Source organism: Motacilla alba, chromosome 27 (assembly GCF_015832195.1).
Source record: "Motacilla alba alba isolate MOTALB_02 chromosome 27, Motacilla_alba_V1.0_pri, whole genome shotgun sequence".
Taxonomy (NCBI): domain Eukaryota; kingdom Metazoa; phylum Chordata; class Aves; order Passeriformes; family Motacillidae; genus Motacilla; species Motacilla alba.
The window spans coordinates 3,431,995-3,451,840 of NC_052042.1; the positions used below are offsets into that span (position 1 = coordinate 3,431,995).

General features: G+C 45.5%; 1 protein-coding gene across 1 annotated transcript; it reads left to right on the forward strand.

The window, feature by feature from the left end:
- Positions 1-1,668: 1,668 nt before the first annotated feature.
- Positions 1,669-19,607, forward strand: LOC119712297 (DNA topoisomerase 2-alpha-like). Its single transcript, XM_038163327.1, has 35 exons — positions 1,669-1,731; positions 2,046-2,189; positions 2,352-2,442; positions 2,856-2,919; positions 3,358-3,503; positions 4,104-4,201; positions 4,495-4,707; positions 4,905-5,078; positions 5,275-5,376; positions 5,786-5,923; positions 6,029-6,167; positions 6,449-6,606; positions 6,985-7,110; positions 7,549-7,659; positions 7,751-7,856; positions 8,238-8,347; positions 9,082-9,174; positions 9,636-9,750; positions 10,052-10,173; positions 10,768-10,916; positions 11,227-11,458; positions 11,587-11,721; positions 11,819-12,019; positions 12,578-12,773; positions 13,990-14,081; positions 14,267-14,410; positions 14,530-14,613; positions 14,717-14,914; positions 15,818-15,923; positions 16,207-16,347; positions 16,795-16,939; positions 17,076-17,137; positions 17,261-17,380; positions 18,341-18,543; positions 18,964-19,607. Exons 1-35 carry the CDS (start codon positions 1,699-1,701, stop codon positions 19,099-19,101), a joined length of 4,629 nt encoding a protein of 1,542 aa, XP_038019255.1. The 5' UTR covers positions 1,669-1,698; the 3' UTR covers positions 19,102-19,607.
- Positions 19,608-19,846: the final 239 nt, after the last annotated feature.

Consider the following 19,846-nt stretch of genomic DNA (forward strand, 5'->3'; position numbering starts at 1 on the left):
ATTCCTCCAGGCCTGTGTGGCTGGGGAATGTCCCCGGCAGCGCCGAGGGGACACCGGGACCACAGCCAGGCTGTGCCATCCCACAGACCGCTGTGCCACGGGGTGTGCCTGCAGCCTCCGACCCCCGCTGGGGCCAACAGGGTCACCATCAGAAATAAAGATACAAAAATGTTGTTTTATAGGACACCGTGCTTTGTTCTTGGGGGGACATGGCCAGCTGCAGCAAGGGGCTGAGGGGACACACCTGGGAATGGGAACAGGGACTGGGAGCGGGCTCCAGTCCCCTTGGGGCTGCCAGTAACAGGGAGGGGACAGCCTGGCACAGGTCTCCGTGTCAGTGAGGTCTGTGTTTTGGTCCCAGAACACAGAGTGTGCCAGTGAATCCCAGTGGGGTGCCAGGTCTTGCTCAGTGTATTCCTGTGGGTTCCCGAGGCCTTCCCAGCGTATCCCAGTGGGTGTTCGTTGTCTGTCCACTGTATTCCAGTGATTCCCAGTGTATCCCAGTGGGTGTCCATTATCTGTCCAGTCTATCCCAGTGTATCCCAGTGATTCCCAGTGTATCCCAGTGGGTGTCCAATGTCTGTCCAGTGATTCTCAGTGTATCCCAGTGGGTGTCCAGGCTCTGTCTAGTGTATCCCAGTGATTCCCAGTGTATTCCAGTGGGTGTCCAGGCTCTGTCCAGTGTATCCCAGTGATTCCCAGTGTATCCCAGTGGGTGTCCAGTGTCTGTCCAGTCTATCCCAGTGATTCCCAGTGTATTCCAGTGGGTGTCCAAGGTCTGTCCAGCATATCCCAGTGATTCCCAGTGTATCCCAGTGCGTGTCCAGGCTCTGTCCAGTATCCCCGTCCAACGGGTCCCAGTGAATCCTTGGCGCTTGCCCAGTGTATAGCAGTACCCCAGTGGGCTCACAGGGTCTGTCCAGTGTATTCCAGTGTGTACCCGGGACTTCCCAGTGCATCCCAGTATGTCCCAGTGTATCCCAGTGTGCCCCAGTGTATCCCAGTACGTCCTAGTGTATCCCAGTATGTCCCAGTGTTTCCCAGCGTATCCCAGTATGTCCCAGTACATCCCAGTGCGTCCCAGTGCTCCCAGTATGTGTGTCCCAGTGCATCCCAGTACATCCCAGTGTGTCCCAGTACATCCCAGTATATCCCAGTATGTGTGTCCCAGTGCATCCCAGTGTGTCCCAGTATATCCCAGTACATCCCAGTATGTGTGTATCCCAGTATGTGTGTCCCAGTGCGTCCCAGTGCGTCCCAGTACGTCCCAGTACATCCCAGTATGTGTGTATCCCAGTATGTGTGTCCCAGTGCGTCCCAGTGTGTCCCAGTATATCCCAGTACATCCCAGTATGTGTGTATCCCAGTATGTGTGTCCCAGTGCATCCCAGCGTGTCCCACCACTAACGGCAAACAGGCAGCCTCGGTGCCCTCCCTCTCGCTCCTCTATTGGTCAATCCCGCCGCCCATCTCACCGCTCTCCCTCCCGACTGGCCGGTTTGAACGCGCGGTGCTGCCTCTGATTGGTCAGAGGGCGGGCAGTGCGCTAGCAGTGTGCCCGCCCCCGCACTGCGATTGGCAGAGCGCGGGGCGCCGCGAGCGGGGATTGGCTGCGCGTTTCGGCGGGACGAGCGGAGGTTTGAAGGGGACGTTGGCGCCGCCATCGCCGCCTCAGCCGCTATCGCCGCCGCCGCCGCCATGGAGCTCTCGCAGCCCCAGTCGCCCCTCCGGGTACGTCCTGCGACCGCTGCCCCCGCCCCTGCGGGGCTTCGTGATCCCCCGCCACACCGTCCCCTCGGGGTCTCGGGCACCCGCAAGTTCTCCTCCCGGCCCCCCTCAGCGTCACCCCGGGTCCTTCGCAGCCCCCCTCGGGTCTCCTTCAGGGGCTGCCCGGGCTCCTCTCTCGGCCCTTTCCCCAGCCCTCCCGCTCCTCTGCGATTGCGGTTCTCTTCGCGCCCCCAGCCCCGATCCCGTTCCTCTGCCCGGCCCGGTCCCTTCGTGTTCCCTTTGTGCGCCCCTCACGGCCGCTGCCTGTGCCCCGACAGCCCGCCAACGAGAACATCCTCGTCAGCAAGCCCGATGGCCCCAAGAAGCTCTCGGTGGAGCACATCTACCAGAAGAAGACGCAGCTGGAGCACATCCTGCTCCGGCCAGACACCTACATCGGCTCCGTGGAGCTCGTCACCCAGGTAGGGGCAGGGGGGAGCGGGGCTGAGCCCCCCGAGCACCTCGGGGAGTCTTTAGCAGCTGTTTACAAAGCACAAAACATCAGCTTATCAATCACAAAACAAACGGATTGCACAGAAGAGGGTGTGTACCTGGGCACTTACAAATTCCTTTTTTTTTTCCAGCAAATGTGGGTTTATGATGAAGGCATCGGCCTCAACTGCAGAGATGTGACCTTTGTGCCTGGCTTGTACAAAATCTTTGATGAGATTCTGGGTAAGCTGACATCCATTGAGTGAGTGAGTGACGGGTTATTAACGGGGGTTGAATGGAAGAAACTGGAACTAAACATAAATTATCAAGAACTTATTAGCACTGCTTAACAGCAAGCCATTAATGGGAAACAAACAAAAATAAAAAATTGAAAAATCCAATTGCAAACCTGATTTCATTCTGCCCAAAATTCTCCCTTTTATGTCAATGGTTGCACTGGAGGAATTCAGAGGTCGTTTCCAACCTTCATAACTCCACGATAACTCTTTGTAATTTGCAAAATATTTTCATGCTGAGGCGATTATTAGTAACACTGTAGTGAGTTTTTGTGTTCGTTCTACTGGAAGACTTCATAGTTCATCGTTTTCCCTTGATTGAGAACGTAATAAAAAACCAATATTCTCTTTCCTTTCTAGTCAATGCCGCAGACAACAAGCAGAGGGATAAAAACATGTCGTGCATTAAAGTCACAATTGATGTGTAAGTTTGGGTTCATTGCTGTTGGTTGCCTTCAGCTGTTCTGCAAAGCTGAGGTGGCACTGCGGGACTGATTTGAGATAACCCAAATTTAATTCACCAGTTGTGAAAGCCTTTCTCTCTGCTCAGTGCCCTGCTCTCTTACAGAGGGCTGACTGGGGAAACAGCTCTTTTGTTGTTGTGGTTTCCCACCTCTTCCTCTTCCTGTTCATCCTGATTGAGCACAGACAGGGGTTTGGTGTGTGGGTCCATGTCAGAGCCAGCGTGTGCAGATCTGGGCATTTCTGTGTTGCCTGTCCCCCCTCTGCTGGCAGCTGCTGCACTTGCTGAGCACAGATTTGTTCCTGGTCAAGTGGTGCCTTTCCCCAGAGCCTTTTGGTGACTTCTTTCACAGCTCAGCCACTTGCAGCCTTAAAAACAGACTTTTCTTTCCCTCCCCAGGGAGAATAACACAATCAGCGTGTGGAACAACGGGAAAGGTATCCCAGTTGTTGAACACAAAGTGGAGAAGGTCTATGTGCCTGCTCTGATCTTTGGACAGCTGCTGACATCCAGCAACTATGATGACAATGAGAAGAAAGTCACAGGTGAGGAAGGCTCTGCTAATATCTCTGAGCAGCTCTAGGTGTGTGACCTGAACTAGAAAGGGCAGGAAGGGGGTCCTTGATGCAGTGTGAAAACTGAAAGAGGGGAAATTTAGGTGAGATATGTGGAAGAAATTCCTCTCTGTGAGGATGCTGAGGCCCTGGCACAGAGCAGCTGTGGCTGCCCCATCCCTGGAAGTGTCCAAGGCCAGGTTGGACAGGGCTTGGAGCACCCTGGGCTGCTTGAAGGTGCCCTGCCTACAGCAGATAGTGGGACTGGATAGGCTTTGGGGTCCCTTCCAACCCAAACCATTCTGTGATCCTATGAAAATGCTGTTCTGAATCTGTCAGTGAAGTCTCTGTGCTCTGTTTAATCATAATAACAGTGCAAACATGGGAACAGGGAAAATTGTCTTTGAATATTTTCTTAAACCCTAATTAAATCAAAGTTTGTAGTTGCATACTGAGCTTGCAGAATATGATTGCTTGTTGACAGTTGTCTTTGGATTGGGTGGACATTGACAAACTCCAGTCAGTCTTGCATTCTTTTAGATGGTTTTGGACAAAGAGAATAACACAAGTCTGTGTTCCTTCTAATTCCAGGGGGGAGAAATGGTTATGGAGCCAAGCTGTGCAACATATTCAGCACAAAATTTACTGTGGAAACTGGATGTCGTGAATACAAAAAGTTGTTCAAGCAGGTAGGAGCACTTTTCTTTCCAAGGAGTTTAAACCTGAGGTTTTCAAATGAGACCCTCGGGTTTTGTTTCAAAACTCTAGTTCAGTGTGATTGCAGTAAATTTGACCCACAAACAGTAATTCAAAGGAATAATGAAATTAGCAGACAGCATCAGAATCTGGTTTTTAACCAGAGGTTTTGTTTAATTTAAAGATATCTAAAACACATAAACCATCTTATTGCTTTTAAAAACTAAGGTGGTTATGTGTGTGTGTGTGTGTTTGACTTGCAACTCACCAAAGCTCCTTTCCTCAGACCTGGACAGACAACATGGGGAAGGCTGGAGAAATGAAGCTGAAATACTTTGATGGAGATGATTACACCTGTGTCACTTTCCAACCTGACCTGTCCAAATTCAAGATGACTGTTCTGGATAAGGACATTGTAGCACTGATGTCTCGCAGAGCTTATGATATTGCTGGATCCACAAAGGATGTCAAAGTTTTCCTGAATGGACAGAGGCTTCCTGTAAGTGAGCCTTGAAAACAAACACAAATACCTGCATTTTTTTTTGTGCCATTTAACCAGTGAGATTCTTTTGAGGCTGTTCCTGTCATCATATACAGCAAAGGAACAGATGCAGGAGGGATTTTCTGCAGGAGGATGTGAATTAAGTATTTGTAGGAGCTATTATCAACCAGTTGTCTGCTCTCGTCTGCGCGCAGGTGAAAGGATTCCGCAGCTATGTGGACCTCTATCTGAAGGATAAGGTCGATGAAACTGGGAATGCACTTAAAGTTATCCATGAGGAGGTCAATTCCCGATGGGAAGTGTGCTTGACTTTGAGTGAAAAAGGCTTCCAGCAAGTCAGCTTTGTTAACAGCATTGCCACCACAAAGGTAACTCCTCAGTGTGCTTAGCCAAGCTGGTGCCATATTCTGCAACATTCATATTCTTGGTTATTTGTAAGTGTAATTATGTTAGTGAAAAATACTTCAATGTTGCAAAGAATGTGCTTAAAAGTTTTAAATAGATATTTATAGTTTTGTGGGGTTTGGTGGCCTCAGTCCCAGGTCCTTGTCCCGTTCTCCTCAGGGTGGCAGACATGTTGATTATGTGGCTGACCAGCTCGTGACCAAAATCATTGATGTTGTGAAAAAGAAGAACAAAAACGGAGTTGGAGTGAAGCCTTTCCAGGTACAGTGTCAGAATTTTCCGGGTGGGGAGCACAACTTGAGCATTACTGCAAATTGTAACTTCAGCTTAATGCATAGCTGCATTAATTAATAACACATTTTTTGTTGTGCAGACAATATGCAGAAGATTGCTAATTATAGAAATCTCATATTGTCCAGTTTAAGCCAATTAAGTTCCCTTTGCAAGTCATAAACCTCACTATCTGTTAGATAACACCTCTTGAGATGGAGAGATGCCAGTTCCTTGACATCCCAAATCATCTTAACACTTCATGAATGTTCATTAGCTGTTGAAAATTAACAAAATATCGACAAAAATTCCAAACCCTGCAGTGCTGAGTGTTCCCTCCTGTGATTGACTGGTGAGCTGAGCCTGTACAGTGTGTGATCCTCGTTGTATTTAACTGCAGGTGAAGAACCACATGTGGATTTTTGTGAATGCCTTAATTGAAAATCCAACCTTTGACTCTCAGACTAAGGAGAACATGACTCTGCAGGCAAAGAACTTCGGCTCTACCTGCAAACTGAGTGAAAAATTCATTAAGGGTGTAAGTCCTGATGTACATGAGCAGTCAAGATGTCTGCAAAAATACTTCTGTCATTGCTGAGGCTTTTCCCACAACTACAACTTTGGATTGGGTTTTGTATTGCAGGCAGTTGGCTGTGGCATTGTTGAAAGTATCCTAAATTGGGTAAAATTTAAAGCTCAGAACCAGTTGAATAAGAAATGTTCAGCTGTGAAACACTCCAAGATTAAAGGTGTTCCTAAACTGGATGATGCCAACGATGCTGGTAAGTGTTTGACATCCTTTGTAACCAGTTCATTGAAAAACAGTTAAAACTTGTTCTTTGAACAAAAGATTTGTCTCCTAAGGAGAAGTGAGAAGAGAAAACCTGTCATTATAGTTTTACTCCCATTTTGCAGTCCCATTTACTATGATTATCCCCATTTACTGTGCGCAGTGCCAAAAAAAACTGCCTTAAAAGATTATTTATACTTGTTCAGTCGTGAATGTGCAGCCTTGGATTTCATTTCTCAAGCAGAAAACTGACTCGATTTTCTTCTTTTTTAGGCAGCAAGAATTCTTTAGATTGTACACTGATCCTGACTGAGGGAGACTCAGCCAAAACTCTGGCTGTCTCTGGTCTGGGAGTGGTTGGTAGAGACAAATATGGAGTGTTTCCTCTTCGTGGGAAAATCCTCAATGTCAGGGAAGCTTCTCATAAGCAGGTTGGTTGGAAAATGGTTACAGTTACGGGTTGGAAGGTGTGGTGTGATTTGTGCAGCTGCACCTGGAGCGCTGGAACTCCAAGGAGCAGTGTCTTAAACACCTGAGTCTTCCCTCAGCTGGAGCCTGCCTCACTGGTTAAGTAGGAATATTGATTAAGTCCTGTTCAGTGATTTGCCTGAGGGGATAATGTTCATGTTGTGGATTGGGAAATGTTTTGAATTATCTAAAATAATTTAACCATTAGAAATTACAAGTTCCTACACAGCAAAAAAAGAACCCAGCAGGACAGAACTCAGCCAGTGATTCACTTATGGATAACTTTATACTTTCATTTTGAGTCTGAAAGACAAGTTTTTGTTCCGTGTGATCTCTTTCAGATTATGGAAAATGCTGAAATCAACAACATCATCAAGATTGTGGGTTTGCAGTATAAAAAGAACTATGAAGATCAAGAATCTTTAAAAAGTCTTCGCTATGGAAAGATTATGATCATGACAGATCAGGTTAGGTTTATTGAAAGTTGGGAGAGCATAACAATTAGCACTTAAATAAAGAGATAGGAAGAAAATATTTCTCAAACTGCTGCTACAGTTGTACCCAATTCTCTGTGTTTCTTTTTCCCATTTTACATTTTTGTGGGTCAAAATGTCTTTTCAGCCACAAAAAAAGTAAAATGGTGAGTTACATCAAACAGCTAAACACTGTCTCTCCATTCTGCTGTTTCACAGTCCTTGACCAGTCCTTGACACCTTTTTTTCACCAAGAATACCTTTTCTGTTTCTCTTAATTTTCAGCAATTAACACATGGCCACTTTTTTAGAGGTGCAAGTTAATAGGGTCAGTTAGCTGGAATTACAGAGTCATTTACTATTAAGCCAACAATTGTCATTTCCATCATTCCATGATAAAATATGGTTTGTTTTGTTTCTTTTGTAATTCAGGATCAGGATGGATCACACATCAAAGGTTTGCTGATTAACTTCATCCATCACAACTGGCCATCTCTTCTAAGACACAATTTTTTGGAGGAATTCATTACTCCCATCATAAAGGTGAGGGCTGGGGGAGGATGAGGTGAATGACTGAGGATCCATTGCCCAAAAATGCCTTTCATTTCACAGTTGAAATGTTTGTCCATTGCAGGCCTTTAAAAACAAAGAAGAAATTGCATTCTACAGCATTCCCGAGTTTGAAGAATGGAAAGCCAGTACACAGAACTACAACTCGTGGAAAATCAAGTACTACAAAGGTTTGTAAAAACTTAATGTGGTGAAACTGATCCAAGCGAGAGCATTGATGATTTGATGCAGTCGATCCTGCTTTGCAGAAAGGATTTGGACTGGATGTCCTCCAAGTCTCTTCCCATCTATGATATTCCAATTAGATTTCAGATATCTACAGGAATTACAGACAAAATCCAAAACTACTACATGCCACTGCCCACTTCATTGTAATTCTTCTGACTTTTGTGATACATCTCTTTTTGAAGTAATTCAAGTTTTCAGCAAGTCATCTTCACACTGTATGTTCATATGATGCATCACAACAATTGAACATAGCAAAATATTTCTTTGAATTGGAACTTAATTTAGGCAAAAAGTCATTAGGATTAACTCTCCTGTCCCTGCAGGTTTGGGTACCAGCACATCAAAGGAGGCCAAAGAATACTTTGCAGATATGGCAAAACACCGAATTGGCTTCAAATATTCTGGGCCTGAAGATGATGCTGCGATCACCCTGGTAACTAACCCTTGATTTAATTGCTGACTTACTACCTTTGGTATTTCACCTTGTAGAGTGCTCTGTATTTTCTTTTGAAATGCTCTCGGAGGCCTTTGGGCTGGAGACAATCTCTGTGTTACCAAGGCTACAGCTGTAGTTGAACCAGGAGCATGGAATCTGCCCCTCAACCTCAGGGCAAGAGTACCCTTTTAGTGATGGGCTTTAAATATAGCTTGGAACAAACTAATCACTACAAACCAATTGACATTTTCAGACACAATAGTAAATATTCCTTCAACATTTTTCTGTGGATTCTGCTGCGGTTTTCTCCCAGTTAGATCTCCCCTTCCTCCCCCAGTGCAAAGCAGTGGATTAAAATAGTCTTTGTTTCTGTGAACTTCACCTTAGCTGGTCTTTGATTCTTAAATATTCAGAGCTTTAGGCAATATCAAAAAGTCAAGTTTTTCCCCAAAATAGTAACTTCTTCCCCTCAAATCTGCTTTAGTCTTCTGTTATTATATTAAAAATCTATCAATTTAAACCTAACTACTCTGTCTTCTACAGAGTGGTGGAAATTATGCTCTTAATATGTTTAGCTACAGAAGCCTTTTATTGCATTTCTCGGGCTCTTAAATCAGCCTGATTAGCATGTTGTTCTCCTGGGCAAGCTCTTCCTTTTTCTCAAGTGATCCAATAGTGCAGAACCACAGAATGTTCTGGAATTGAGTTACTTTTCATTTTGTAACATCCAGGCCTTTAGCAAGAAGAAGATAGAAGAGCGAAAGGAGTGGCTGACTAATTTCATGGAGGATAGGAGACAACGGAAGCTGCACGGTCTACCAGAGGTAAAAGGTTTATGTTTATAAGGAAACAGGTTTCCAGTCTCTGCCTGGGGCTGTTCTCAGCCTCATCCCAGCACACACAGCTCAGTCAGTGAGTCAGGTCCGGATTACAGGACGTTGAAAATGTGTCAGGATTTCGCAGAGCAGCTGCTTCTCTCATCTTATCAGTGTAGCCTCATTGTCAATTATCCAACTGTCAACTTCATTTTTAACTCTCATCTTTCAAGTTGCTGTATCAATAGGAAAATGGTAATTCAAACACAGGCAAATGAAGTCTTTATTTCCCCCAAAATGGTGGAAATAATGCATCCTGGGAAGCGTTTCCCTTCGCCACGCCGAGGGTGTCACCACTTGAGCTGTATTTAGCTGGTCTTACAAGGAGTTCCCATTTCAGTGAACTAACCAAGAAACTGATTAGGCCCTGTTAAAATTAAGGCAATCTTCTCTCTGTTTTTTTTTGTTAGGACTACCTGTATGGGAAAAACACTGATTACCTGACATACAATGACTTCATCAACAAGGAGTTAGTGCTGTTCTCAAACTCAGATAATGAGAGATCAATCCCATCACTGGTTGATGGTAAGTGATTTCTAAGTCGTGGTTCTGCATGATGTATCCCCAGAACTGAGGAAATGGCTGTTTGATGTCACATCAGAGCCAGGGAACCTGCTGAGGTTTCAGGGTCAGTATCCTGAAGTCTGTTATCTGCTGTCTAAGATTTTTTCATCTTTGGATGAAATGTCTTGTCCATTTTGTAGTATATTATTGCCAGTACCTTACTCAGCTGGTAGAGAATCTTTAAGCAGTTCTTGCATCTCTAGAGAGCCAAGTGCGTCACATCACATGTTCTAACCACGAGGTCTTTTCTTTTTTCACACAGGTTTGAAGCCAGGTCAGAGGAAGGTTTTGTTCACCTGTTTCAAACGGAACGATAAGCGGGAGGTGAAGGTTGCTCAGCTGGCTGGTTCTGTGGCTGAGATGTCCTCATACCATCACGGTGAGGTAAGAGCCTGCCTGGGTGTGCAAAGCTCTTTAAAGGAAAGGCAAAAAGCTCTTCTTGTTGGTGTGAGTTATGATGCCTCTAAATCAGAATTAGATGTTCGAGTGTGTAAAAGGGAAGTTGCTGTTTAGCTGTTTCCACAATTAATTCTTCAGTATTAATTTAATCTGACATTGGTCACTCTGCCTCTCCTGTCTGGACTTCATGGGACCATAGTTCATTCAAAAAAAGTGGAAAAAGAAAACCCTACTTAATTTGTGATGGACTTAGGCAGATGTTAATAACCTTAACATCTGTTAATAACCTTAACCCCTGCCTGGGTCAGGAAAAGTTAAGCACTACCACAAGGTTCTCTGTGGAGACTGACAGAATCTTTCACTGGAGGTTTCAAAGCAGGTAGACAGCAATAGATAGAGACATGGGTCATTAGAACATTTCAAATGGTCTTAGGATGCATTTTCCTTGAGTTTCCTCCAGTTTTTCATCAGTTGAGTTTATCCTCTGTGTCAGTTAAGTTCTTAGTGTGAATGTTGCCTTACTTTGTCCACCCCCTGAACCATTCTGCATTGCACGGCTTTGCACCTCCTTTATTGCAGGCTGCACTGATGATGACCATCATTAACTTGGCTCAAAACTTCGTGGGCAGCAACAACCTCAACTTGCTGCAGCCCATCGGTCAGTTTGGCACAAGGCTGCACGGAGGCAAAGACTCTGCCAGCCCTCGATACATCTTCACCATGCTCAGGTCAGCATTCTAAAGTTTTTACTGTCTTAAAGGACTCGATTTTACAGCAATTAAAATGAAAAACAGATTGGATTTTTCCCTTTAAGACTTTGGGCTATACTTGCATGCTCAGAGTAGCAACAGTTGAAGTGAAGTTCAGGTGCTAGGTTTCATCATGGAAACGTGGCTATCAGCAGAGAGAATATGGAAATGGAAGCAGAACCAAAGGGAGAAATCTGGGTGGGATAATAAAAATTAAGGAAGTATCTTTTTGCATAGAGGTCACGTTCTGTAACAAGAATTTGGGCTTAAATTCCCTTCTCTGTTCCAGTCCCCTGGCACGCCTGGTGTTCCCACCAATGGATGACAACATCCTGAGGTTCCTCTATGATGACAACCAGCGTGTGGAGCCAGAGTGGTACATGCCCATCATTCCAATGGTGCTGGTCAATGGGGCTGAAGGGATTGGTACTGGCTGGGCCTGTAAAATCCCCAACTTTGATATCAGGGAAGTTGTTAACAATATCCGTCGGCTGATGGATGGAGAAGAGCCACTGCCAATGGTAAATAATAAAATTAAAAACCAAATGTCTTGCTTGTTAGTTTATTGAGCTCATATTGAGCATTTTATGGGCACGCTTAAAAAAAGAGGCATCCACACAAAGCTGAATCCAGTGTTTTTGCTCCTCAGCTTCCCAGTTACAAGAATTTCAAGGGCACCATAGATGAGCTGGGGCCTAATCAGTACGTGATAAGTGGTGAAGTGTCCATCCTTGATTCTACAACCATTGAGATCACTGAGCTGCCTGTCAGAACATGGACACAGGTAATAAACAGGGAATCTGCTCTGGGAATGTATCGTTTGCTCTTTAAAGCAAAAAGTGAGTAGTGGGGTTTGGATCTGACTTTGTTTCTTTCCTCAGACGTATAAAGAGCAGGTTCTGGAGCCCATGTTGAATGGCACTGAGAAGACCCCTCCTCTCATCACAGACTACAAAGAATATCACACAGACACCACGGTGAGGTTTGTGGTGAAGATGACTGAGGATAAACTAGCAGAAGCCGAAGCTGTGGGGCTGCATAAGGTCTTCAAACTCCAAACAAGTTTAACGTGCAACTCCATGGTACGTGACAGATTTTGCTGAAGGAATTTCTTGGTTTAACTCAGACTCTGTGGACAGCTGCAGTCATTGCGTGAAACAAAAATCCTCTTTGGCAGTAACCTATTCACTTTGATTTTTCTGCTGTTACTGGTTTTAAATCAGCTTTCAAAGGTCAAGAGCCTGGCTTAGGAGTGGGTCCAGAGTAGATGGTTTGCCTGAAGGAGGCAAAATGATCTGAAATCACAGTTTGCAGAGCTCTGTGAGCCAGCAGCAGGGGCACTGAACGTCTGGTTCCTGACAACGTGTGAAGCTTTGATGTGAGATGTTTGTCCTGCACAGAGCTCTAAGATTGAAGTAACCTTAACTCTTCTGCTTGTATTCAAGAACACTGAAATACTAAAATTGTCTCTGTGTGTGCTGTGCTCACAAACTGAAGTCGTTTCTGGAACAACCCTGAGATTTGATCGTTTGTTGGTTAATAATTCAGCAGTACCATCACACCTGTGTTACAGGTAACTTTCAGTGGGTTTGGAATCGGCGTTATCATCGTAACACCCGTGTTCTTTCATTTTCCTCCAGGTTCTTTTCGACCATGTCGGCTTTCTCAAGAAATACGACTCTCCCCAGGACATTCTTAAGGAGTTCTTTGAACTCCGGCTCCGGTATTACAATCTGAGGAAGGAGTGGCTTATTGGGATGCTGGGTGCTGAGTCTGCAAAGCTGAGCAACCAGGCTCGCTTCATCCTGGAGAAAATAGATGGCAAAATTGTGATTGGTATGTTGTTCTTGGTGACTGGGGTTGTAACTGGGAGAACTGGGTGATCTCTTGAGCCCTGTCAGCACCCCCTCAGCCCCAGGCTGGTTTTTACAAACCACACCAGGGCTTATCTCTGTTCTTGTGACAGCTAAGAGGAAAGTGCTTCACAGAGGATCCTTGGTCTGTGTATTATACACATCATAATGACAATGGGATACTTATGCAGCTTTCCTGCTCTGTGTTTGACAATTTTTGAGAGAATTTTTTTATAGTTTAGCAATAATTCTCATTTATTTCTGATTTGGTAGGAGTCAGAGTTAATGATTTGTGGATTTAGAAAGGGGCAGTGATTGCTGTTAAATGCATTTTAAGAATCTGTACCTCTCTCCATTATCTTTGTGAACCTCTGCAAAAATACTCCAAATCACGTTCTCAGTGTACTGGAGGTTTCAAACTTAGATGATACTCAAGCAGCAGCATCTGAGAATCATGAGCTAGAAAAAGAAGCAGATCTTTGTTCCCAGCATTCACATTTTTCAATCAACTTTTCCCCCTCGGTGTAAAAGCCGGGCTGTGTTCCGCTGCCTCCGCGGAGGATGCGGCCAGACAACGTGTCATAAGATGCTTTGTGGTTTGTGTCTGAAGGCAGCCCAGTAATCCCAGCAGCTCGAGTCTGTCTGACTGAACTCAGGAAGAGAAATAATTCCCCTGAAATGCATTTTCTTGGGTTTTTTTTTGTGATAAGTAGTTCCAAGGCTGCCAGAGCTGGTTTCATTTGTATTTGTGTCTCATGGTTGATGGCTTCTGATACCTTAAAAAGGACCAAATTCCAGCTGAAGCATTTCCAGTGGTTGAGCACTTGGAGCATAAACTATCAAGGGTTTCTTTCTCCACCTGCCTATCATGATGAAACCTGTTTTATACCATCATACCTTTTTTCCCCAAGCTGACAAACTACTTAAAGCAGGGGAAATGCATGTATGGAAACAAAGGAAAATATTAACATTGTTTTGGCTGGTACAGGAACGATACTTTCCTGACAAATCTCCTGCTAAATAGGAGTTTTTCAGGTGTTGTTCAGGCTCTTCCACATGTCCCAGCTGTGATGTGGAAAGGCTGGTTTGGAGCTCTGTAGGATTGCTGAGCAGCTACAACCACGGGATCCAAACTGTAAAGCTCATCTGTCGCTCCTAACGGTGGCACTGAGTGACAATCCTGAAATGTCTGTTTGCAGAAAACAAACCCAAGAAAGAGCTGATTCAAGTTCTTATCCAGAGAGGGTACGAGTCTGATCCGGTGAAGGCTTGGAAGGAGGCTCAGAACAAGGTAATGCCTCAGTCATCCTCTGAATATGCCCAAACTGGCCCCGAGCTCTGAGGCTTTGTAATCCTTAAAGAGGCCCAAGTTGCTTTTCAATTAGCTGGATTCAAGAGCTTCCGTGTTTGATCAGTAGCCCTACCCATGTGTGTCAGGGTTTTTGTTGACTATGTTTGTTTCAAATCCACATTTAGGATGAAGAGGAGGGGGAGGAGGAAGAGAACGACAAAGAATCAGCTGCAGCCTCTGGCCCAGACTTCAACTACCTGCTGAACATGCCCCTGTGGTATCTGACCAAGGAGAAGAAAGATGAGCTCTGCAAGCAGAGGGATAACAAAGTATGTGCCTTCCTTTCCTTAGAAAAGCATTATATTTACAATATATTTTGTGTTGTGCAGTTTATTTTTGGCCGGTGGATTGAAATGTGTTATTAAGGATTATCTGTGCTTCCCTTTAGGAAAAGGAGCTGGAAAACCTTAAACGCAAGAGTCCCTCTGACCTGTGGAAGGAAGACCTTGCTGCCTTCATTGAAGAACTCGATGTATGTCACTGCTCAGTGCAAGAAATCAACTCCCTCATCTCATCCACCAGCCCTTTATGGACTTTTGTAATTTTTTTGTGTTATTTTATGCTCCCCTCTGCAGGTAGTGGAGGCCAAGCAAGCACAGGATGAGAGTGCAGGGATCGTTGGCAAACCTTTGAAGGTGAAAGGAGGGAAAGCCAAGGTGAAGAAGGCCCAGCTGGCAGAAGTAATGCCATCCCCTCATGGCATCAGGGTTGTTCCTCGGATCACTGCTGAGATGAAGGCAGAGGCAGAGAAGAAAACTAAAAAGAAAGTAAAGGTAAAAAGGAACATTCCAAATGCTCCATCTTCCTTTACATCCTCTTCAACAGAGTCCTAAAGAATGTGAGTCCTTGTTAGCTGGACTTGTCCTGTTGAAGCAGTTGTTCAGGGAGAGGGACAGGACCTCAAGATTTGGGAAGCATTTGGAATAGGAGTGTCTCAGTCTGAAGGAGAACAGACTCACATGTCAGGAGGTGGCTTAGAGGGAAATTTTTGGCACACAGCACCGCCAGGGATGGGCTGCTAGCTCAGAAAGGGGGGCAGATACAAGTAAGGTTGTTCCAGGTGTCTTGGGAATTTGATAAACCCTCTAGCAGGCAGGAAGCACAGCCAGTACATTCCCTTCTCCAGAACAGCCTTTACATATCCAGCAATGCTTTCACCCACTTAATGCCATCATTGTTCTCTGCATCAAGGAGATAAAAAAGATTGAAGTCTTTTTATAGGACTAGTTGAAATTGTGTCATTCAGCCATTTCCAACAGGGAGGTATAACCCATCCCTTCACCTGTTTGCCCCTGGAAGCCACAAAGGTCACTCTTTTCCTCCACATGATTCCACCCAACAGTTTTTCCAAATAACTCTGGCTTTTGTTTTGATCCCACCCTTCCCAGTCCTGCATCCCCATCCCCCCCAGAGCCAGCACACAGCAGCAGGACCAGAGTGCTCAGGAGGGGGGGCAGAGTTCCTGTTTTTGTTCATGTTGGATTTTGCCTTTTAAGTCACCTGATCTGGGGACAGATCCTGTCTGTAATCAATTCTACACACAGTTTATTTCACAGACTCAGGTTTCTTGTGCCACTACTTTTACATGGCTAAAATAAGCAGCTCCTTCCTCCATTACCCCGTGTGCCTCTTCTCTGTGAGCTGACTCACTGTTTGGTATCTGCTTGCATCTGCAGAGTGAAAAAACTGAATTTGATGAGAATCAGGATGAAAACACATCCGGAGAGAAGGAGACTGCAGGCCTGAAGAAGAGATTAGCACAGAAGATGAAGACTGAGCAAGGTAAATGCTTTGATGTTATTCCCTCCAAGGAAAAGAGGGAAAGGGTCAGTTTGGTTATCTGACCTCTTCCTGAGGGTGGTCAGCAACTCCTAGGATCAGTAGTTTTGGAAAAACTGGGTGAGAAACTGATCCTGGATGACAGTCAAGTAGGAGAGATTCCTGTTTCTCTTTGTTTAAGTCAGAATCCTCTGAATTCAGTGTACTTCTAAGCTGAGCTTGAACTGCTGAGCCCGAGCTATACGTGGAAGTTTGCTGGTTCATCCCGCCTCCCAATATTTTTCAGGAGCTAAGAGACAGGCCACTCTGCCTTTCAAGCCATTAAAGAAAACCAAGAAACGAAACCCTTGGTCTGACTCGGGGTCAGATTCAGAGTCTGACTTTGAAGCACCTCCTCAAAGAGAGCGAGTGGTTCGCCAGGCAGCAGGTGAGTGAGGACAGGGATGCAGGAGAAAGATAGCCCTCCTTGTGGAGGAGTAAATGGAACAGACTATTTAGGGACCTCCCAGAGCCTCAGATCACATTTAGAAATCATCTTCAAAAGGCTTCTTTATTTTACTGTCTGAAACTATTAAATGTTTCTACCATTTGTGCACATTTTCAAGGAAAAGCAGAAATGGGCAACTAGAGAAATATGGCTATTTGGTTTAATTACACAACTGTCTTGGCACATGAAATGTGTTGTGGGTGAGGTTGGAAGACTCCAAATGACAGAACACACTTGTCATTTGGAGTCTTCTCCCTGGCAGTCTCAGCATCTGCTTGTTTTTATTCAGATCTTTATTTTTTAATAACTGTAGCTAAAATACTGAAAAATAAACAGAGCTGCATGTTGCCAAATGTGTAAAATAACACATCTGTGTTCTTCCATCAGCCAAAGTCAAGCCCATGGTCATTTCGGACTCGAATCACTCCAGCTCAGATGAGGACTCTGAATTCCAGGGTGACAGTGAAGGCAACTCTGAATCGGACACAAACTCTAAGAAAAAGGCTCCTCCCAAGCCCAAACCTGCTCCCAAGTGAGTATTTTTCCATCATCACTGGAAATCAGTTGTGCTTAATGCTACACAGAAGTTAAATGCGAATTTATTTTTTTTTATTCCCCTATTTGGTGCCTCATAAACTGAATTAAAAACTTGGGGTTTTGTTTTGCAGGGAACCCACTGAAAAAGCAGCAAAAGCTCCCAAGGAAAAAGCAGTGCCAAGTGCTGTTCCTGGTGAGTGTGAGACCTCTAAACCACGTGGATTGCTCTATAATCCCTCAGCAGTGCTCAGGGAAGAGCAGAGGGGATAACTTGGCTGCTTCAGGCTGACTTTCTGCTTTCCTTATCCCGTTCCAGTCCAAGATGTCCCTGAGGACAAGGTGAGCCAGGCTCCTGCAGCTCCATCCATCCCAGAGCCGAGTACCAAGGCCGTGCCCAAAAAAACTGCAGCGGCCAAGAAGGCTGGAGCCACCAAGGGTAAGGGCAGCTCAGCAACATCAGTTCTAGAGAACAATTTTAATTCCTGTGGGAAGCAGTCCGAGTGATTTCGCTTGGTGTTCCAGGGCCTGGGCAACTGGAGTTTGCATTTCAGCAAAGAGCTGAGGTTTGTGGCAGAGGTTCTCTGGTTGTCATGTTTGAGGTCTGTTTCCAAACGTATCGTGTTCTAGTTCATGTTGGACATGCTAGGAGGGAGGGAATTTTAGTTTGGGAACAGGAAAAGTGAATGCTTCCTACAGTGCTATGTAATACTTGGCAGGGATAATCCGAGTGGAATTTGTGTCTTGCAGTCCATGTCCTACTTCGTGTCTTTTTGGGAAGAAAGCAGGCAAGCTTTTGGGGGTAGTTTGATCTGTTCAGTGCTGGATCCATCTCATCCATCTCCAGAATTTGACTCAGGGATTTTTAAACCCCAGACTTTGACACTGTTTTGTGTTTTCCAAATGGAATCAACTCGGTGTTGATCCCAGCAGGAAAATAGTGTTACTTCCACTCCTAAATTGAGAAAGCATGTTATCACTCAGAAATGAGCTGAACTGGAAGCTGTGCTTTCAAGATGCTCTTTTAAAAAGTGAAAATATAGGTAAGAAGGAATGAGTTGAGTGTCTGGGAAATTCCTTCCTCGCCGTGCAGGATTTTGAAGGTCTGAGATGGGTTATGGAGCCTTGAGAGATCAGGACTTTTCAATCTGAAATAGTCTGTAAATTGCTTTGGGGACGCTTTAATTTGATCCTCTAAATGTAGCGGAACTGAGCAGATAAACAACCTCATTGCTCACCATCTGTGGAAGAGAGATCTTTCTAGAAAACCCAGCTTCAAACGGAGACGACCCGTGCGCTGACCCCGCCGCAGTGCAGAGCCTGTTTCTGTTGGAAGTAATTCCCAAACTGGGAACGAGAGAGGAGCAAAACAGGGGTTTGACACCGTGCTCTGTTCCAGACAACCAGCCCTCCATCATGGACATGCTGGCCAAGAAAAAGGCTGCACCCAAAGCCAAGCCAAGCCAGGCCAAGGAGAGACCCCTGCGCGCCGAGGGTGACAACGCCAAGGGGAAGAAGGCTGTGAAGAGGCAGCCAATCTCTTTGGATTCCGATTCCGATTTGGATTTTGGCTCCAAGCCTGCCAAATCTGTTGTAGCAAAGGTTTGTGCAACGAGGGAACCTCAGAGCGTGGGGTGGTTCTTCTGGCAGGAAAAGTTGGTGGAGGTCAAACCTCTACCTGGGTGTGGGGAATGGGGAAGAGGAGGGGTCACAGAATCATGGAATATTCTGAGCTGGAAGTGACCCACGAGGATCACAGAGTCCAGCTCCCAGCCCTGCAATCCCACCCTGTCCTGAGAGCCTTGTCCAAATATTCCTGGAGCTGTGTCAGCCTCGGGGCTGTGCCCATTCCCTGGGCAGTGCCTGAGCACCCCCTGGGATAAGAACCTTTCCCCCATAAGGGTCAGACACCCCAGATCCTTGGTCTGCTCCCACCGTCCCCGTGGCACAGCAGGCGTGTGGTGCTCAGCGTGTTCCCTGCGGGTGCTCAGATCCATGATTCCTTTCCTGCTTTCCCTCCAGAAATCCAAGGTACAGGAAGACAGCTTCACCATTGCCTCTGGTGACGAAAGCCCTGCACCTCAGCCCCGTGCCAGGCCTGGCCGCGCCAAAAAACCCATTCAGTACCTGGAGGAGTCCTCTGAGGATGATCTGTTTTGAGTTCTTAGGAAAATGTTCAACTCCAGAGCCACAACAAGCCTTCAGCAGCGCTCCAGAGCTCCCACCAAAGACCATCTCGGCCTAGGAAATCTTCACCAAACCCGAGCCACTTCACAAATGTTCATTACTGGTGAACACAGCTCGTTTTTTCTTTGGTTTTAAATAAGTTAGATTTGTTTCAACAGGAACATCCCCTTTTTGATGAACACTGGAGCCACGTGCCCAGCAAGTGCTGCCGCACTTCCCTCTTCCCCATTATTTGACACTTTGTGGTCATTTTAGTGTTAAAGTTGACTTTAGAACATGCCAAATCCTTTAAAATTTATACATCCCTCTTGAAATATTTTACAGTACTAAAATACATTAATTTTTAATTCTACCACCCAACACAGGTGTGCTGGAGTCATTTTTCCAGCACTATTCCTTCACGATGTAAATACTTCTGTGTTTGTTCTTGTTGTCCTGAGTTTGTTTAAGTATTTGTCTAATAAAAGTGTTTTTACTTATTTTCTTCACTTCACCGTGCGTTTTTTGGGAAATAACACCTGCAGAGTTGTGCTGAGCCCTCCCTCTGTCAGAGCAAAGGGCTTGGCACGAGCTCTGGGGGTGCTGGGCTGGTTGGCCACTTCCCCCCTGGCTGTGGCCACTGTGGCTCCACAGCTGAATTCCTGTGAACACCCCTGTGGTCCCCAGCTCGGGGGGAGCTGCTTGCTCAGAGCTGTCCCGTCCCTGGAACTGCCCAAGG